Here is a 21808-nt window from a genome sequence, read left to right as displayed (position 1 = left end):
AGCATTGGATATTACTGAAAAAAATCCTAGCAGAGAAATGTGACAAGGAATGCTCACTTGAGTGATGTAAAGGTAAAAACTGAAAGTATGTAGAGGCAACCCAGCAAGAAAAGAAACATATTTTCAGTACCTCAGCTTTGTTAGTATACCATTCAATGCAATAAAAAAACACATCAGCTCTGAGTGTATACCATCCATGCAAAAAAAACTATCTCTTTATTTTACTTTGATTGCTTTTGTGACTTACAGAAAGCTAGGTTAGGGTACATCTGCGGATAATTCATTGAGCTGAAGGTGCCATTTGATTCCCAAAGTTCACGGGGTCCTCCACAATCAGCTGTTAAAGAAGAACAAAAAGAAATATCGTTCACCATTGTATATTTTTAGTCCATTATAAATTGAGTAGACAGCTGTTTTTAAGTGATTCTAAAAGCATGATTTAAAGGTTTCCAGCAAAGGTGTAGACAGTGGTGCCAACATTCAATTTCTAGGTCCAAGGTACCGGTGTATGCTATAATGTGTGGAATAATTGGTAGTTGTTTCTTTTTTTACCTAGAGGACATGACAGTTCCACCCAGAGTAGGCAAAATGCTGTAACCACAAACCCCTTTCCTGAGAGCTCTCGATTGTTTAGCCAAGTATTTCTCAGTAACAGTCATGAAACAACCATCCTAGAATGAGCTGTGCCAACCACTGTTTAAAACCCTGGCTTTCAATGCCATTCAGACAACTGATGTAATTGCAGAAAGAATGAGAGGTGTTTGAAATTTACAAGAAACCTACTAGTCTAAATTTGGAGCCATTTTGTTTGAGTGCTTCACAAAGAAATGCAAAGTAGGAAAAATGTGGATACGTTTCCCCAAAATTACACCTGCCTCAAGGAGGGATAATATTGTTGTACACATCTCAGTATAAAAATGTGAGTGGATAATTATTTGCATCACAACCCATGAGTGTTTGTATGGAATGCTTTTGACGCAAAGTAGCTTCCTATTGAACATAGGGCTCTTTGTGTTTCTTTAGACAATGATCCAATGCAAATCGTGATTTGCAATGGAAAGTACAATTGAATACAACACTTTGCACCAGATTTGTGTCACGTTTATGATGCCAATCCAGCACACAGTGCTAGTAGATTCTGGCCGATGTTCTTGACAAAATGGTTACAGGACAATATTTAGCAGAGGAACAGTTTATTAAGGCATCTGACATCTCTCTGATGCTTTCAATGAAAATATCCATGTTCAAGGCTCTAATGCTCACATTCTTTGTGTAGCTGTTCCTAAATTTTTGTTGTTGACCCTCCTTTGGCATATGTGCCCAAGCCCCAGACCCTCCCTCTTTTCACATCCAGTGTAAATAGAGACATTTTATTAGGAGTATGTATTTATTTTCTACACTATCTCCCTTAACTGGGTCAACATTCAGGGAAAATCATTCTTCAAAATACTCTATATGAGTCCCTATTCAAAGCTTCAAATAACATTACTGGCGACCACTAACTCATTCTGATCAATGAAATAAACAACAGAAAATGGCCATCACATCAGCAAGACTCTACAATTATGGACCAGGTTTTCCATTTCACCATGTGATCTATCTAAATAGGATATCTTCAACCTCCCACATCCAACAACCACAATATATGAAATTTATATTTTCACATTGTCTCTCAACAAGGTCTAACTCCCTAAGCCCCTTTACCTATTACTACGCATGGCCAAAGCTTTCATTGAACCTTGTCTTTCTTCAAGCTATAAGCCAGGGTCCAGTTGAATTGCTGCATCACCAACTGTATTGGGAAAAGGTGGGAAGTAACATTTATCTTCTCATTCAGAATCACCTAACAATCACAACCTCCTGTGTGACTACCAACTAGCCTTAATAATTTGTTGTGGCAGAGAAACAAGAAAATCCCACTAATAGATGCTGCTCCAGCTGTTCATGATATTGCAATGCTAAATTATCTTTTGACCACTTTACACAGTTTACCAAACAATTTACTGACACAAATTTGGTAAGAGATGAAAAGCTGAATAGAAGGATATCTCCAGATTGAGGTACATTTCAGTTAACTAATGTCTATCACTCATGATATCTAACTTCTTTGGACCAACCAGCAGTCCAGCCAAATTCCCAACAGTGTCAGTGTCATTCGATGATTGCTGAAAAAGATACCCCATGTTGCCATCTATCAAAATTAAACTTGCTCTATCTGAGATACTATACCAACTGTATTTAACCCCATTTAACCCCTGGCCGACGCACGCACATCCTCCCCAGTGTGGGTCACGATCAGTGGCTGATGCAAGGGAGGGTTTTTTTAAAATCCTCCTGTGATTTTGTTTAAATGTAATCCCCATCTGGAGACGCGGAGGAACTTCATTGTTCCCCCCCAGCCCACCCCTTTGTGACGTCAGCGTTCTGCGAGGTGCGCTGATGTCACAGTTTGTTTTCCCAACTAGAGCAGACCGCGGAGGTAAGCCCGCTTTCTGTTCCGTTGGGGAAAACGGTCCCGAAATGGCCCCTCCAGCCTTCAGGAAAGCCTGGTATAAATGGAGCAGAATCTGGGAGCAGAATCTGAGAGTGATTTTTCAGTCGGTGGAGTCCCATCTGACAATACCTCTTCCAGTTATTCTGAGGAAGATGATGAGGACAGTCGTGCTGTCCCTTCGCAAGCACAGTCTTAGCAGTGGGAAAGCAGTGGGTTAGCCCAAACCAGTGAACAGGTGTGTGCGGCGGCAAGCACAGAGAGTGCTCTCTTGGCAACCCTCCAATTTAGTTCAGCCCCTAATTCCACCTTTTACTGGTGATGCTGGATGTAAAGTAGATACAGCCAACTTTTTGCCAATCGACTACATCCATCTCTTTTTGGATGTTGACTTTCTACAACAAATTGTGAAGCAAACAAATTTGTGTTCCGAGCAATTTCTGAAGGAGCTTGGAGACACTCTAGGCCCCCGTTCTAGGGCAAGCCAGACTCCTACTTCGCTGGTGGAGTTGAAGATAGTTTTGGGTCTTACGCTCAAAATGGGGTTAGTGCGGTCCTGCTGGATGACTCGCATGGTTTGGGTAACCCCTATCGTCTCATAAGGCTGTGACTGGGAAGACCCAAATCGTATTGTGGAGAAATCAAAATTATCTCTCACAAACGACCTGGTTTTGTAAGGCGGGCACCTGTTTTTTGGGTCCTGGGCTCAGTGGCCCATTAGGGAAAACTACCAAACATTTCTGAAAACTAGACACCCGGGGGAGTCCACAGATGTGTGGATTCCCCAAAGTTTTCTTACCCAGAATACCCTGCAAAGATGAAACATTGAAAAAAACTCAATTTTTCTTCACATTTCTGTCACACAAACTACAGGAATATGCAGAGATCCACAACATTCCTACCACCTGGCATTTCCCCACTGATCCTGATTAAAATGCTACCCAACTTGTGTGCATGTGCCTCATGCTGACATCAGGAGTGGATCAGATCACCCCAGAGTCAACAGTAGCCCCTCATGAAGGACTACCATTGACCGTTGTGTGATTCATTCTTGTTTCAGTTGTGGATCCCTGCATATTCCTGTAGTTTACGTCACAGAAATGCAGGGAAAATAGTGTTTTTCATTCAATGGTTTAACCCTGTAGGGCATTCTGGGGATAAACATTTTTGGGAAATACTCACAAGTGATACCTCCCTGGACTCTCCTTGAAGTTTACTTTACAGAAATGTCTAGGTTTTATAGGTTTCCCTAAATGGTTCCCGATCCCAGGACTAATTATTACACTCACCTTAGTTATCATTATTGCCACAATCTATTTTGGAATCGTGGCCTACCCACACGAGTGAAGTAATATTTTTATATGGGGGGACCTGGGGAAATGCTGGGTATAAGGAAGTCTGTGGCTTCCCTCAGATTTCAGAACATTCCATCACCGAAATGTGCAGAATAAGTGGGTTTTTTAGCCAAATTTTGAAGTTTGCAAAGGATGCTAGTTGACAGAACCTTGTTAGAGCCTCACAAGTCACCTTATTCTGTATTCCCCTAGGTGTCTAGTTTTAAAAAATATATAGGTTTGCTAAGTTTCCCTAGGTGCCGGCACAGCTAGAGGCCAAAGTCCACAGCTAGGCACTTTGAAAAAAACGCATCAGTTTTCTTTGGGAAAATGTGATATGTCCACGTTGTGTTTTGGGGCATTTCCTGTTGCGGGCACTAGGCCTACCCACACAAGTGAGGTAACATTTTTATTGAAAGAATTGGGGGAATTCTGGGTGGAAGGATGTTTGGGGCTCCCCTCAGATTTTAGGCATTTGCGGCACCAAAGTTTGAGGAGAAAGTGTTTTTTTAGCTCAAGTTTGAGATTTACAAAGGTGTCTGAGTGACAGAACCCAGTGAGAGCCCCACAAGTCACACCATCCTGAATTCCCCTGGGTATCTAGTTTTCAAAAGCGTTCAGGTTTGGTCAGTTTTATAAGAGCCGGCTGAGCTACACCCCAAAATCCACAGCTAGGCACTTTCCCCACAAAAGGTCAGTTTTCAATGGAAAAATGTCATGTGTCCATGTTGCGTTTTGGGGCATTTCCTGTCGCGGGCACTAGGCCTACCCACACAAGTGAGGTACCATTTTTAGTAGGTGACTTGATGAAACATACAATAGAAAAACAAGCGTTGTTGTGTAAGACAGTCTGTAAGAAAGAAGTCATTTTGCGAAATGCCCTGTAATTCACATGCTAGTATGGGGACCCCCAAATTCAGAGATGTGCAAATAGCCACTGCTTGTAAAATCTATATTTTGTGCCCATTTTGGAAATACATAGGTTTCCGTGATACCTGGTTTTCACTATTTATATTTTACCAAATTGCTGTATACCTGTTTACAATGACAACCCATTGCAAGGTGCAGTTCATTTAATGGCTCTGGATACCTTGGGTTTTTAATGAACCTACAAAACCAATATATCCCTGCAACCAGAAGGGTTCAGCAGACATAATGGTATACTGCTTTAAAAAATCTACCATAGCTGGAAAAAGTTACAAAGGAAAGCGTAGACAGAAATGGCTATTTTTTTCAACTTAATTTCATTTGCTTAATTTAACTGTTACTTCCTATAGAAAAACCTTGAAAGATCTACACAAATGACCTCTTACTGAACTCAGAATTTTGCCTACTTTTCAGAAATGTTTAGCTTTCCAGGATCCACCATTGGTTTCATGCCCATTTCTGCCACTAACTGAAAGGAGACTGAAAGCACAGAAAATAGTAAAAACTGAGTATGTCACAGTAAAATGCCAAAACTGTGTTGAAAAAATTGGTTTTCGGATTAAAGTCTGTCTGTTCCTGAAAGATGGGAAGATTGTGATTTTATCACCACAAAACCTTTGTTGATCCTATTTGCAGGGAAAAAAAGGATGCTTTTTCCTGCAGCACTTTTTACAAATTTTTTCCAAACCCCCCAAATTTTAGCCATGTTTTAGCTAATTTCACGGTCTACCACAAACTCTGGGTACCTTTAAAATTCCCAGGATGTTGGACAAAAAGGATGCAATTTTGGTGTGTATAGGTTATGTGGCCAAAAGGTATGGGGGACTAAGCACAAACTACCCCAAATAGAAAAAAGGTCTCAGCACTGGTCGGGGGAGGGCCACCAGCTAAGGGGTTAAACTACACTGCCTACATCTCTTACTGTTCACTCTTACTGTTCAAAACTGACTAATTTCCAAAGCAATTAAAAATCTCCCACCACATTGAAATATCAATAATCTCAGAAAACAAACCCTGGCTAGACTACAAAACTGTTGATGAGCCAATAAGTAACTTGCAGCAGTTTTTTCACACTTTGTGCTGGAATATAAGCAAGAGTTAAAAACTACTTATGTGACTGCTTTCGGACCCAGGGGATGTTTTGTTCAGTGCCAAATGAATGCAACATGTGCCTAGGACAGTTATGATAGTCTGAATTATATTTCTTTGAATTAATGTTCTTCTAAATTCCTTGTTCAAAATTACCTCAAGGGGTATCTCTGGAAGGACACCATGTTCCTGATGTCTCCAGGCCCGGAATTATCAGGAAAACAAACTGTGGACTTGATCATTCTGGTCTGAGGGACTTAACAAGGACCTTTGTGTGGAGCTGATAGGCTATCGATAAATGCTGCATCTGGCCCCTGTAGAATGAGGGGAGTAGCAAATACTTCCACTGCACCTGCTCTGATCCCCACCCCTGCCTCCACTACCCACACCATGGCCTTAAAAGAGCCCCTAAGCATATTTAACATGTGCTCCAAACAGGAGCTAAATATGCACAGACTTTGGCTTGGTATTTTCAAGGGCAGAAGAAAACTATCATAAAATTAGAATTCCAATAAAGTGGTCATCCACGTCAGAGCAGCAACCCACAAGTCCAGTGACTTTTCATGAACTGCCTAAGATCATATACCATTCCCCAACCCAGGTGAAAAGACATGATTATTAAGAAAGGAGGGAATATGTACCTTTTTCGGTGAAACTGATCAATAGGGACTAAACACCATCATTGAAAGGCATTGACTACCTGAGGGGAAATAGGGTGGGGTGGGTATCTGCCAGCTGAAAGGCTCTCTTTCATATAGCCATTGTGGTCCTGTTTATTCCTTAAGATGATATTAGAACTAGGAGAAATTTCATGCAGCCAATGTGCACAAAAATGAGGCTTGCATAATGTGGCGTTTCATGTCATTCATGCACAGAAAACTAGTCAATACATGTCTTTTCTGACTACACTGGCATCTGAAATTGTGACTACCAAAAGCCTAGTTCTTTGTTTATTAATACCTCATGCATAGCCTATGTGTGTGCTTAAAAAAGAAGGCCTGTACAGTGAATACCATGGTTAATTTCATTAAATGCACAGTCCATTTGTTCCATATTTTTTTTACATAATAGTTTTAATTGGTTTAGGTTTTGTACTCCATTACAGAATGTTCACTCTCAACATTTGAGCATGTTAATACCACTCAAAGATGGAGCCAGAACATATACAATTTGATTCACGCTCACAGAATACACTGACATTTGATGCCACTTCCAGCTCCCAACAGTCTGGGCTTCTGTTGAAAAATGCAAAAATAGCCATTAAGTCAAGGGATTAAAAACTGTCCAGGGCTTGCCATAACCAGTAGGTATACAATGCTTCAGGTAAGCTTGGGCGCACTATTTCTGTGAATTATAAGGAGTCCACAGTGGTTAGGAGACCAGATACCTGTTATAATAAACATATACCTTACCTTTCCTTTCCTCCAGAGCTTTACTTCACTATTACAACTATCAAGAGTTTGGATAACCTTAGCTGTGCCCCCTTAGGTATTATGATCTACATTACTCCAGTTGGAGCCTCAAGTACAAAGGTAGTTCAATTGGATCGGTTAATCCTACAGAATGAGCTGAACATGTAAAGGCTTTTTGTTTGCTCTTCCTTCAAAGTGGAGAGAGTACAGCAACATACAGCTTCTTATGGAGATACTAAAAATGAGTTTTAGGGTCCGCATGTCATGAAGACTCTGCCCCCAATTCTTGACTATGCATGATGTCATTCCCACTTTAAGCACAGGTCAAAACATGTGCTTTTGTATTAATATGTGTAGCTCACACTATCATTAAGTTGAACAGTATTTCATAGAGAGCTTTTTAACATCTTTTGAGGTACCTTCTAGTTACATCAAATTCCAAAACTATCATTACATGATTAGTACATTTACGATGCATTTTTAACAATGGGGATATTACAACAGGCTCCACCAAGTTAAGACAAATCACTGTGACATATGCCAAATCATATTTTACCAGACCACATTTTAGGTAGTGCCCCATGATAAGAGGGCACACACCAATGATGCAAAGTCAGGACATTAAATGACAAATATCTGTGCTCCCAGGTGTTGTCACTGTGCTTCTTTTTACACTCAAAATCCATGATTTAAGCAGTTGAATAAAATATTTTGCCTTCAGCTTGTGAGAAAGACATACCTTCAGCTTCTAGACATCATATTCAATGCTAATTTTAATAGCCCATTATGTGACTAGGCTGTCCCTCTTTCCCTCTAACTCCCTTTGAATTTACAGAACTTACAATTGAGACAAAAGTAATATTTACCCCTGTGATGTAACCAAACTCACATCCCTGAATGTATATTACTTGCTATTCATCACACCAGCTACCCTTCCCTTGAGATTTTTTACAATTATTTTTTCTGACATACACTAAAAATAAAATAAACATAAATATACAATACACTTCTTTTAGTTTCCTTTGAGGGAATTTAATTTACAGTCTATATACAGAGTTTGTAATATCCTATTATTCTGTTCATCCTAAGCCTTAGGAGGCAAATTTGTCAGTTTTTCATGATGACTGCTCCCGGTTCAACACTGCTAACGGAGAACATTTTACTTCTTTTACACCTGCATAAAATAGTGTGCCGAGAGGTCACATGTACATGCACAATTGACAATGCAGGTGCCATGTAGTGGTTTCAATTTGTCTATGTACATTGTGGCAGATCACCCTTCAACAAAAAGCAGTAGGATTAAAGCTTAGTATTCCAAAGCCAATCAGTGTGGCTCACAAGTGGAATTTGTTGGCACAGTTCAATGAATCTGAATGAAACATCCCCAGCAAAAACTTGGTACATACATATTCACATCAGGTTTTATAAAGATTCGTTAAGCAGGGCCCAAAAAAAGAGGAGTCCCAAATCATTGGTTTGCCATGTTAATTCCCATAGGATTAAAGTCAGCTTATAGATAGTTGTTGGAATGAGGCACGAGCTAGCATTAAACAAAAAACACACACTGAAAGCCCCAGTGTGCCCTTCTCTGCCTAAATCCAAGATGGTGAAACTTTATCCCCTTGGGCAGTACCCTTGTGCTCACCCCAGAGGTGTGCCAGGTCACTGCAAACCAGTTCTGCGGCAACTCTCTCCCTCCTGTGATTGGAGCCCGGCTGAATAGGAGAACAAAGAAGGGGCCTGAGCAGATATCATCTGACACCTGCCTGTGACAGGTGAGGCTCCTTCAAATATTAATAAGTTGCTGGGCCCTGTTCAAATGGAACAGAAATAAATCTCCAAATGCAGCCTTTGTCTTCTGCTCTCGAAGGAGTTTTCATACCTCGTTCAGGGTTGAGCACTCAGATGGCTGCAGGTGGAGTTCAGTGCAAATTAGCCTCCAGATGCTTTAGACAGGGGAAAGGTAACTTTTGAAAAGTACCTTTTCCTTAATCCATTTAAAAAATCTGACTTCACCAGTGAATTTGGCTATTAATACATATTACAAAGAGACCATGACTGAAACAGTTAACTGCCACTTTTCAGCTTGGCAGGTATGGCACTTGTTAATCCTATGCTTAATGACTCTGCTAAACAAACAGACATTTGAGGTCAGCAGATTTCTGAGAATAGTTTTGATGGATGCTCTATACAGGAACTACTTTCCATTTATACTTAAGGACTGCCCAGTGTACTTTGCTGCCTTTTTGCATAATTTATGAGGCACCCTAAGACAAGCTATGTTTTCTCATCAATAATTTTATTACAAATGTTGTAGGGATATTGTCAATGATGTCATAGAAGATGTAATGACTGATGTAATATGTGGATTAATTTGCAGTGCATGGTGGGGATGCGAGGTATGGTTACCTTGGGGTACAAGTAACAGCTGCTGTCTGAACAGTTCCAGTTTGAGCTGTCAAGCGGGGACAAAGAAAAAGGAGTGGGGGGCAAACACGTTTTCTCCATGCAATTTCTCATAAGGGATTTTAAACATGATTATAGCCGAACCACTGAATGGAATTACACTAAAGTTGGCAGATAGTTAGATCTTGGTCCAGAAAGAGTACTTTTTGTAATTTGGTGTAAATCTGTTCAGTAGTTCTATTAAAGTGAAAAGATTTATGTAAATCTAGAGATACAGATCCACCACAGTGGAATTGAGGATCCACGCGCGAACCACAATGCCATCATGGGCTGGGCACAACCTGAGTGGAAAGTTGGAGCTGCCATTTTATGAATTGTACTTGGTTGGCAGGGGGGAAAATGAAATGTAAAAGGACAGGTGTCAGCATAGAGGCTAGTTCACTCACAGTACACCCGCTTGGAAAGTGGGATTAGAGTTCAGATGATATGTGTTTAAAATACTATATATATATATATATATATATACATATATATATATGTTTCAAATACTAACACTCATTAATAGTGAGGAATACATCTATATATATATATATGAAAATCTAATACTCATCAATTGTACAGAAAGAACAGTACTTTAACTAAACTCAATATATATCTCAGTATATATCTCAGTATATATCTTTCAGTGGCAGAAACATTTGTGAAATACTCACACTCACTGGATGATGTCCTCAGTGATGTCATTTGAGATGTCATCAGTGAAGTCACTGACCATATCATGATTGATGTAATGTGTGAAGTGTTAAGCAGTGCTTTGGGAGGGGCATAAGTTACTATCTCAGGTACCTTTAACTGCTGAATTTCTATAGTTTTGCATATGTAAAACCTAAACCTAATTATAACTTCCCTGTAGTCTTTGGGTTGTTTAGTGAACATATATGTGAGTGTGTGTGTGAGAGAGAGAGAGAGAGAGAGAGAGAGAGAGAGAGAGAGAGAGAGAGAGAGAGAATCTGTGTACATTTTAAATAGATAGTGAGAATAACTGGGTAGTTATAATTAGGGTGGAAACTACATTGAAAAGCCATTTTTTGCTAATAACTCTAATGTTGTTTGACAAATTTGCACAAAACTTTAAAAAAAAAAACAATATTTACTTTAAGATTGTTATGAGAAGGATTGTGCATATCCATCAAGCGGGAGCCAAAACAGTAGCATTTCCCATACTTAATGTCATAAGATTAATTGCTCCTTGGTAAAGAAAAAAAAGTCTGCACAGAATTACATGAAATGTTGCATGAATGTCGAACTTTGCTCAAGGAAGCGCCTTTGCTTGTTTTGGTGTAAATCCAGTATTTTGTGATAAAATGTCATTTTAAAAGTGTTTCAGTCTGAGCATGAAGGCTGTCAGAGCTACCTGGATGCCTAATGTACAGAGTTCTACAGACATCTGCAGATTTAAAATTCTAAATGAATTCAAATCTGATGGGATGCAGGTATTTTTTCAACCTGCATTCCATATTAGGCCTGTGAACCAATACCTGAGTACTGAAACTCATGAAGATTTGATTGGTTGTCAGCATCTCATTCTTGAATACTGGAAATAAAAGAACAATCTTTTATCTAAGGGTCAGGCTGAGTACACCCTGTCCCCAAGGCCATGTAGGTTAGCTGCAAATATCTGATTGTAACATGAGGTTTGCAACCCCACACAACCACAAAATATGGACAGAAGCTGAATACAGTGAGGCAAAATGAGATTTACTTGAAAGAGTGACTCTCCATTTCGTATTTTAAAACTCTCTCAATGAGGGGAGCTACTTGGGAACCTTGAGGTAAAAATGGGTTTCAGCCTGTTTTGATGCAGGGCTCTTTGAATTGAAAAAATACCCAAAATAAAGATTTTAGTCAGAAAACACAATTAAAAAGAAAAAGATCTTCTGTGAAAAGAGCCTTTGTGTTCATGATGTGTTCTCTGAAGACTTGAAGATGAATCAAGATACATTCCTTCAGGTTGCTCAGACAAATCCTACTTTCTTCTGCGATGAAATGGACTTCATCTTTATGGAACATGTAAGTAATAACAATTCAGGTATTAACGTTGAAGACAGATCCTGTGCCTTGATCACGCATGTAAGCAGAAATTAGTTTAATGAAAATTTACAGGATTTGTCAGATTATGGACATAACTGGTGAGACCATTTTCACTTTTATTATAAACACATGTTTGACAGATGTGTCGGGAAAGAGTAGGACAAATACATGGGGAAAGAGATGCAGTACCTTTGCAAATATTTCTTGCATTTCTATATATAAACTACTGTACTAATTGTGCCTAAATAGTTGCCCTCATTGTGCACAATCATTATGTGAAGTTGCCCAAATGCATGCCAAATTACTGGCAATAAAGGTGACTGTTGGTCCATTTCATAGATATCAACATATGGATTGCCCACCTTAGGCAATCCCATGTGTCTGTTAGGTCTTCAAGATCTGTCATAATCTTGAGTCAAGTAAAAAAAGAAGTGACCAATCTCCCAGATGCATAGTTTGATGATCCCGGAGTCTCTGTTAGCCTCAGAGAATGAGTTATGGAATGAGACAATCTCACCATCAGTGCTTTAAATGCAAAATATATGTCTCCACAGGTTAATTGTAGTATGATCAATTGCTCTATGTCAAATGCAACTAATGATGCTCAACCCTGCAAGATCTGACATACTCTCAGGTCCAGTAAACAAAGAAATGAACAGAAACGCAGATGTCAAGTTTGCTCAGGGGGTCCTATTGAGCCTCCTAGAATGAATTGCTGAATGAGAAGACTTCGCAATCAGCACTTTGAATACAAGATATCAGTTTATACAGATTAAGTTTGGTGTGGTTGGTTGCTTTGTGTCAAGCACATCAAAGAAGTAGATAGTATAGTCTGTGCAGCAATTGGTAAAAATGGGTAGGGTGATAACAAGAGCTATCAATTATTTAAATGTTGATCTGACCAGAAAAAAAAACGTTCTGATCTGGCAACACTCTGAAACTCTTGAACAGCAAAAAAGTGAATTATTTTTGGGATGAATTACTACAACACTTTTATTTCTGTTCACTTAGACACATGGACAGACTATTAAGTTGGTGAAATGGGTACTCTATGACCACTGCGATGGAGTATTTTTCAGTCAACATGCAAATCAGGGCCTAAGTCCTTTTATGGAGCTCAAAATCCTTCAAGTCTAAGTCTACTTGAAATCAGACACCTATGCTACAAGGGGTCAAAAATCTTTTAATTCTCAGATTTTCAGAGAATTTGAAGCACCTCCTATTGGCCACTTCTAAGGCACAGAAAACCTCAGGAACTGAGCTTAGGGGCCAGGGCACACTCCAGAGAGTTCACCAACCAGCAGGGCTCAATCTAATTCCAGTTGCTACTGCTTAACTGGTCATTTCAGGAAAAATACCTCTTACAGCTTGACACTCTTAGCCCTGGTTACAAGTGGAAGCAGGTTCAGTCCCTCAGGTCTCCACACAAGTTACAAGGAGATCCAGTCCTCTTCTGTTCTTCCATTGTCCAAATGTGTTCTGATAAGCTGTGGGTGGGGTACCACTGCCATAAGGTTTACTAGCCTTTGGGTGGGCATGACTAGTGGGAACACCGTAACCAATTAGAAAAATGTTCCGAAGGCCAAGTCTTTCCACTTTTGCAGCACATCCTATCTGCATTACTGTAATCTATCCCTCGGAGAAGTATTCTGAGGCAAATCAAATTTTGTAGCACCTTTCTGCCATTGGAGGCTGCTGCAGTGTCAACCAGGGGTATGTTTAGGAAACTGAACAGTTCCCGCCTCCTCAACTACACTAAACTAATTTTGGGATCAACTACCCCTCCCACTTCCTTGGGACAAAGCTTGCTACAGAAATCCCATGAAACAAAAGGCTTTTCGTCCCCAGGTTCCACCTTCCACCTAATTATGAATTGGCAGGCCTCACTCTATTCCCTTTCAAATTGACACTCACAAGCGGCCTTTTCTTAGCTGATATGAGTCACATACTCAAACCCAAGTCTTCATGCCAAAAACATGAGCCACTCCATTTTCTGTGGTCTGGGGGCAGTTCTCACATCTCTTTCAGGGGAAGCACTGACGGGCGGTAAGCTTCTGACAGGCTAATGTTAATTATCCTTCTGAAGGTTCAGGCAATGCCTAACTTTTTATACGTCACTTTTACTAAATATATATATTACAATTCTGACTTTTCCACTGAATTGGAATTTAAATACACATTAAATAAGTATTTGCCTATTCCAGTAGCTTGTCCCAAACCTGAGTTAGCAAAGTTACGATATTATTCTAAACTTTGGTTTTCTCAGAGGACAATTGCTATCCTTTTGTAGTAAAAATAGCTTTTACAGGCCAGTGGCTCTAGGTATTTGCAAACATTACATTCTTGCATGTATCCCTTTCACATACCTGCCACCCTACAATGTGAGCTACAATGCCTACTTAGGAGGAACATATTTATTATTTGAAAGTTGGGTTCTTTCCTGTCGAAAGGGTTATGTTGATGTGTTCTCCTGTAGGTTTATACGCTGCAGGAGCCAGGCTACATTGGTAGACTTGAAGCCATGTTGTCCTGGTTATCCTAGTTAATGGCCCAACAAGCAATGCACTCCACAAGTGACATTTATATTTTCTATGCCATTGGTGTATTTTCTACACCATATATGATGCCATTACTGGGAAGTTAAATATAACAATTAGGAGTTTAGCCAATTTTACCATGTTTTAGGGGTCAGAGCACATACACTAAAACATGGAAAGCTGTGTTCTAGTGTGCAGAACTTTAAAACCAGCCGCATCAGTCCAAAAACTGAATGACAATGTAAAAAGAGATACTTTCTCACACTGTCCCCCAGATGCAAGGCAAGGAGCAACTTGCCCTCAAACTTGGAGGTTCTCATTTAAGCAGAAAAATGTGGAAAGGCCATCTGCTCTGCCATGGTCAGTTCCAGGTCTGCATTCCACTACAGAGACCATTCAATGAAGGGGGAGATGGATAGCCTTCCCAGGTTTAGATTCTCCCTTCTAATCTGTATGAGCCACCTGAGAGGTCTTTGTTCGGTTTGAAGGTTTGAGGGTCACAAACAAGTAGGGTCTCATTTTATTCAGGGGCAGAACCACAGAAAAGGCCTCCCTCTTGAAAGCATTCCAACGTGGCTCCCTAGGGTGAAGTGGCTAACTAATAAAGGCGGCTGATGGGTCACAACCCTCCTAATTCAGATTGGATAGTACTGTTCCTATGCCATGCTCTGAAGCGTCTGACTGAAAAACAAACGTGTGGTATTTTCTTAACAGATATGTTACAAATGTTAACTGCTGAACTGTTATGGAGAATGTGGAATGGGAGGAGTTTCAGATGGTGATTGGAGGCTGGAGGCACTTGAAAGAAGAGACAAATATGATGTTTTTGCTGTAGCTTTATTAAGGATTTATTCCATTTAAAGTATTAACAACTTCCGATGTGGAGTCCCTTCTTCTACATGGGTGATGATTACAAACTGGGAATAATCAACTCTTCATCACATATTTACACAGATCAAGGTACTGTTCTCGGTATTATTGTACAGAATTATATAGAGATTATTAAAGAAACAAACTTATTTTAGTTTGTAGCTAAGGTGAAGACCCAAAAGGCAAAGATTTTAACTACTGTAATCAATAGCCACTTGTTTTCTCCCAATAAGAGAACCATATGGGTAAGGGTGCACTTCTTAAATTTGCACTAATTAAGTTATGTGTCTGATCAGTTTTGCCAAGTATACATGTTGGCTTCATGCTCTACTCAGGGCAGGCCAGTGTGGCAGGAGATCAATGAGAAGGTAGCCCACATTTATATTTTGGTGTTATCATTCAATATGGGTGCACTATAGAAGGAACTCTCACTCTGTGCATCTCTTTCTTGTGATTGTTTCAAGCCAGCTTGTAACACTCACTGGGTGGTTAGCTAGCTCCTCTTCAATGAGTCAATCAAAATCTTTTTGTAAAGCATACAACTGCTTCGGCTGAAGCATCTGTGCACTCAAAAGTGAAAACACTGATAACAAGCCAAGCCACTGTACATGTTAATCAGAGTCAAACAGCAAGGTTTTTAGGCCTCTTTCAAAAATGGCAACTGACTGTGCCCAGCAGAGATTAAGGAGCTACCTCTAACTCAAGCCTTAGAGAATTTTGTGGCTCATTTACAAGCCCCTTAGGCCACTATAGCGTCTTTCACACCATGCTGCATTTACAAACTGGAGCAATAGTACCATTGCACCAGGTTGTAAAGCCTTGCGTTACATTATACCTCTGCCAGGCATAATGTATGCAAAGTAGGCATTCCCCCACACAAAGGGCCACAGAAATGGTGCAGTAAAATCTACAAGATTTCACTGTGCCATTCTGCGCTGTCACAGTGTCATTTTTTTAACGCCTGCTTAGGACATGTGTTTAAGGGAAGCTGTGCTGTTTACAATGCCCCCCCCCCATAGCATTGCTGGATTAGCATCAAAATTTTGAATCTAGTCCAGCTACGGTTTTGCACCACAACTGCATCAGAATTTCTGATGCAATTGTGGACACTGTGTGCCATGGAGCTCTGTACTATAAATATAGGGCTCCCATGGCATTGTTACAAGGGTGCAGGGCAGCACAAAGGAATGGTGCAGTGATCATGATGTCCAGTTTCTTTTGAATGAGGCCCTTCAGGACCTGCATAAATCAGAGATTATTCGACCTAGGTGCTCAATGTTGTTTGTACAGACCTTCTTCTGAAGTACATTCTAAGCATATACCCACATGAAACTTTGATTATGTTAGGAGCATTACCATCTTTGCCATCATGCATTCTTCCAGTGTGTGTATTGTTTATATTTGTTACATATGACTTTATGGTTTTTTCTGCGTAGTGGAACTCCAATTATGAATGGGTAAGGCTGGTTCCATGTAGAAAGCTATGTTCCCCACATGTCATTGAAGGATTTTGCAACATCTTGCATGCATGCCTCTGTTCTTTTTGTCAGGATTGATTAAGGGGGAACTATGCTAGTTTTCAGTGGATACTAGTGCCTAATTTGCAAAAAAACAAGTGCTGGTGCTCAAAGCGATGCCGAGAAGTCCACAGCCTTCACTATTGCTCGTCACGTGCTGAAAACCAAGGCAGCAAAGTCTTGAATTCACCACATGCCTTTTTAATGCACTCCCTGCATCATTATTTCACTCCTGCGAGTTCCCTCTTCCCCCTTTGTGACGGTTTTCAATCAATCTCTTTCTCCTTCTTTATACTTTGTGTGTTTTCACTCTCTTTCTCACAGAAAATGTCCAATGAGATAATTTAAGCCCTGGTCCCCAAAAATGACTGCCAGTGGACCCAACAGGCAGCCTTCCCTAAGGAATTTAGCTCAATGAGCTCTGGATCTCCATAGAGCTACCACTGACATATTTACAATTAATAAGTGGTTTAGGATCTGATTTATATGTTGGCAGTAAGTATACTCTATCGCTACAGCAACAGAGTATCCTTACCACTAACAAAATTGTTATTTTACAGACCATGCTACATCTGTTTGGATCCAGCTACACGCAAATCAGTCTTGACCCTACTCCAATTAAAGCAGTTCAGCCCAAACTGCCAAGCTAGGTCCTCAGTGAAACAGAACACAAGAATGAATTCACCGGTTTTGCCCTTGATTTAGATTGAGGGGATGGCCTGTGGGTCCGCCGTGTGGACAGAGTAAATTACTCCATCCCCAAGTTGGAAAGTCTGGCCAGCTAATTTATGAATTACTGCCTTGGAGCCATAGGCAGGAACCAACTTCAAGGGAGCTCCTGTTATTGCATTTTACGGTTTTCTGAAGGGCTGCACCAGAAGGACTCATCACTGTAGCAAAAAGTATTTTGTTTTCCTTTTTTTTTTAAATCCCGAAATGGGAGACTTCTTCCATGGCGGGGGGGCATTATAACAGTTTTACTACACCTTACCACCAAGTTTTACTTGGCGGTGAGAAACAGTAAAAAATGGCTGCATATCCACCCATCTAAATTGGCTGGGTGGACATGCACCCTTTCCTCCGATGGACCTCACTCCCTAGGGTAGTCAGAAACGTTTGGCCATGGCAGAGACAGAGTAGTCTCTGCCTTGGCCAAACTTAAGGTCTGCTCACCAGTAAATTTGGCAGGTGGGCCACTATATTGGTGGAAAGAGAACTCTGTTGCCATTGCAATTGAGTACCATCTCTGACAATACATAACTCAGGCACTTAGGCCCATATTAATACTTGTTGATGCAAAACAGCGCAAACACAGTTTTGTGTAAAAAAGTATAGCGCTGGCTTGCATCATTCCAGAACGCCAGCCAGGCACCAAATTTATGGAATTCTCAGGTTAGGCTAGCGTCAGCAAAAATTACATTAGCCGGGTGAGGGTATGGGTATGGGGGAAAGGGGTTTTGCCTCCAAAAATGACGCTAGGCTGGTAAGAGGCAAAAAAAATGCTGTTAACAAGCCCAGCATCATCTCCTGATGCAAAACCATCCATACCACATGACTTCTGTCTTATAAAAGACAGACGTTATGCCCGCCTCTCCAATGGCCAGCACATGGGACAAGTGTCCCCAGGGCATGGCCATTGCACATTGCCATGTAGGGGGGCCCGTTTCAGGGCCCCCCAATGGCACTTACATTTTGTTAAAATACTTACCTATACTTATCCTATTTACCTGGGATGGGGTCCCCCATCCTCTGGTGTACCTCTGGTGTGGGTGTGGGTGTTCCTGGGGCTTGAGGTGGGCACCTGTCAGCTCTTTTCATGGTTTTTAACCATGGAAATGGGTCCACAGGTCTCCTAATGCCTCGTCTGACCCATGCGTTTAATAGTGGCGCTATGCAGGCTTAGCGCCATTATTTAGGCCCATCTCCCACCTATTCACCTTTTTTGCATGGGAGGATAAATAAGGTGGTAAGGGCTTTGACAAATTTTTTGGACAGGAACACCTACCTTGCATTTCATTGACGCAAGGTGGTTTCACGCATCAAAAAAATGGCATTAACTCCAATATTTTCACGCTAGATGGGTTTAGCGTAAAAATATACATAAGGAGTTAAGTTAGTGCTAAATTTGCTTAAAAAAATGACACAAATTCAGCGCAGTGTATAAATATGCCCCTTAGTGTGGTAACAGTGTGTGCATGTGTATTGACAAAAATTGTTGATAAACATTGTCATCAGTTGATATTCATTTTAATGTTGTTATTGTTTAAACTAATTTACATGCACATTATTTTAATTATTTTGGTTGGTTACTTACTATTGACATTTCAAGAGCCTGGACATTGAGATTAATGACAGTGGTTTAACTTTTTTCGCAGTGTCTGACAGTGTTTATTGTTTTAGTTTGTTATTTATGATCTTTTTTTCAGGGGTGTTGGGCTTGGCCCACTCTGCAGGCTCAACCTCAAACGTTTTGCCTTCACCTCTCCTAGGTTTGCTGAAATCATTTTTGTTAGCCTTAGTACTCTGGGCACTTTACCACTGTTAACCAGTGCTAAAGTGATTGTGCTCTCTCCCTACAACCATAGCAAAACTGACATAGTTAACATAGTTATAAGTCCCTAGTGAAGTGGTACACCATATACCCAGGCCTGTAAATGAAATGCTGCTAGTGGCCTGCAGCACTTATTGTGTCAGCCACTTGAGTAGGTCCACAAAGCATGTTCTTGGCATACAATTGCAGCCTGAATGCAGTGTTTGGCATTATTACCTCCCTTCCCAAGCCTTAAAATCTCCTTTTTCCATATAAAGTAGGCCCTAGGTGGCCCATAGGGCAGGGTGTCTTGTAATTAAAAGGTTGGACATGTACTTTTAAGTTCCACATGTCCTGGTAGTGAAAAATTCTTAAATTCATTTTTCACTACTGTGAGACTTGCGTCTCCTATAGGATAAAATTGAGTTGTATTATTACATTTAAGAAGTGCCAACATTAGATTGGGAACAATCTACTTTAACTGTAAAGTTGGATTTTAAGATAGCATTTTGAAAATGCCATTTTGTGAAATGTTGTGTTTTCCTATCCTATGTGTTGTCTACAGCCTGTTCTTGGGTCACATGACATGGTGTTGCTGACAGTTGGACTTTGTTTATTTGTTCCAGACATTCCAACAATAGAAAGATTAGATGTGCCTGGTTGGGTCATCAGCTGGCTAGATGGGGGCAAAGCTGGACACAGGCCCACTTGAAACTGAGTCGGCTGTGTTCTCCCTTCACACAAAGGATGTGTCACCCATGCATTGTTCATGCACCCAGCTTAGATGGGTATGGGGCACAGGAATCTTCAAGCACTTTAAAGTAAATTCCCTAAAAAATTCTCTCACTTCAGAAGGCCTCTCAGAGGAGCTGTGGCCTGCTGTGTACTCCACAAAACTGCCTTGTTGCACCTGGAAGGACTGCGTTGCTGACTTAAGTCTACCTAGAACTCTTAGAGGCCTGCTATGCTGATTGAGCCCTCTATCAACAACTGGACGCAGGACTACCAGAGTGACTCCAAAGGCTAGTTGGCTGGCCTCCAGATCAAAGCCTCAGAGACAAAAAAAGACTCCAACCAACTTGTACCTTCACTTGGACCCAGCCAGAGTGAGTTCTAAACCCCCAAGTGGAGCCCCTCCAGTCCTGAACCCTTGGTATTGGTACTAAAGATTTCCAGATAGCCAAACTCCAAAATAATAGACTTGGAAGTTTTTGAATAAAAACTACACTCTGCACAATGAGAAAAGACCCCAGCCAACCTGCTTTCTAGGTGCCAAAGTTGCATCGTCAATTGGACTATCTTCACCACAGCTCCCACTGTGGTCTACAGCACAGTAGAAAATTCTGTTCAGCTGTCCTTCACCAAAGGGGTTTCTGGCCTCCTGGAACTCTTGTCAGCTACAGCCTCCTGCCTTGTCTCTCCAGAGATGTTCAACTTCCAAAAGAATAGAGTAAGGGACTGATTTATATCCTTAAGGATGTAATACTCCATCACAAACGTGATGGGTGTCCTGTCTACCGTATTACTATCCCCTTAGGCTATAATGGAATTGTAATATGATGTACAGGATATCTGTCATGTTTGTGAGGTAGTATTCCCATCCCAAGGATCTAAATCAGGCCCTAAGTCTAAATGCAGAAAGCTTCACATCAACTTTATCCAGTGTCTCTGTGACAATGATGCTCCCTCCTCAGACACTGGGTGCAGCCTTTCCCTGCTGAACTGTACCTTCTCAGAACATTGTCTTCAAATGTTCTCCTAAGTCTGAAGGTAAGCACTAACTGGGAACAATCCACTCCTTGTATCAGGCCCAAACTCCATCACATTCAACCATATTTTTCAACTTTGACCAATTCTCACAAGTAGGGGTTGGCATAACTTACAGAGTTTCCTTTGTGTTGTGGAATTCAACAGAGATACATAAAAAAAATCCACTCAATATAGCAGAGTTCCATGAACATGAGGAAACTGGTACATAGCGCTGATTTTGTGCGGCAGGAGCTTGTTCTGCACTGACTAGTCAGCGAGAACTGCACAACATAATGAATCAGAAAAGCACTGCTGCTTGAGTTGGTTTTGCTGCTGCTCAAGTAGATTTTCTACTCAAACTGTAGATTTCCCAGTGCCAATGGTCACGACTGCCTGCAACTGCCTGTGTTGGGAAAATCTCACAGGGTTACCTCCTAGCACCCACAAATCACTCTAGGAGATGCTGCTTCTCACTCATGCTCACCAATGTACCAATGGCGAGCCTCGCTCAAGAAAAAACTCTGGCATGCAGTTTCTGTAGGATTTGGCTAGAACTCCACGTTACATGCATAACTCAGAGTGCCCAAAACACCTCAAACTCTGCTGGTGGAGCAGAGTTTATGGCCCACCTCTAATGATAAGATGCCCATGGTTAGCGCGTTGATCTTTTAGATGCTAGTTCTTCCCTTAAACTTTACAACTTTATAACTCTGGTTCTACTAATTGGATTTTAGTGTTTTTGTGTCAAGTAATCTATTAAAATGTTCTCTAGTGATATTTTGCTAGTATTCTGTTTTCACTTTATTACTGTTTGTGTGCTGCATAAATACATTGCCTGTAAGTTAAACCTGACTA

At 40.8% G+C, this 21808-nt stretch overlaps 1 protein-coding gene across 1 annotated transcript in view; it reads right to left on the bottom strand.

The window, feature by feature from the left end:
* TMPRSS15 (transmembrane serine protease 15) overlaps positions 1-21808 on the bottom strand; it is a 1384111-nt gene that overhangs the window by 553843 nt on the left and 808460 nt on the right. The window contains exon 15 of the mRNA XM_069204099.1: positions 248-337. Coding sequence (XP_069060200.1) covers positions 248-337 — 90 coding nt within the window. The remainder of the gene's footprint in view (positions 1-247; positions 338-21808) is intronic.

The sequence above is a fragment of the Pleurodeles waltl genome, chromosome 8 (assembly GCF_031143425.1).
Source record: "Pleurodeles waltl isolate 20211129_DDA chromosome 8, aPleWal1.hap1.20221129, whole genome shotgun sequence".
In the NCBI taxonomy this organism is placed as follows: domain Eukaryota; kingdom Metazoa; phylum Chordata; class Amphibia; order Caudata; family Salamandridae; genus Pleurodeles; species Pleurodeles waltl.
The sequence above is the reverse complement of the archived record's forward strand: the minus strand, read 5'-3'. Positions and strand labels throughout refer to the sequence as shown.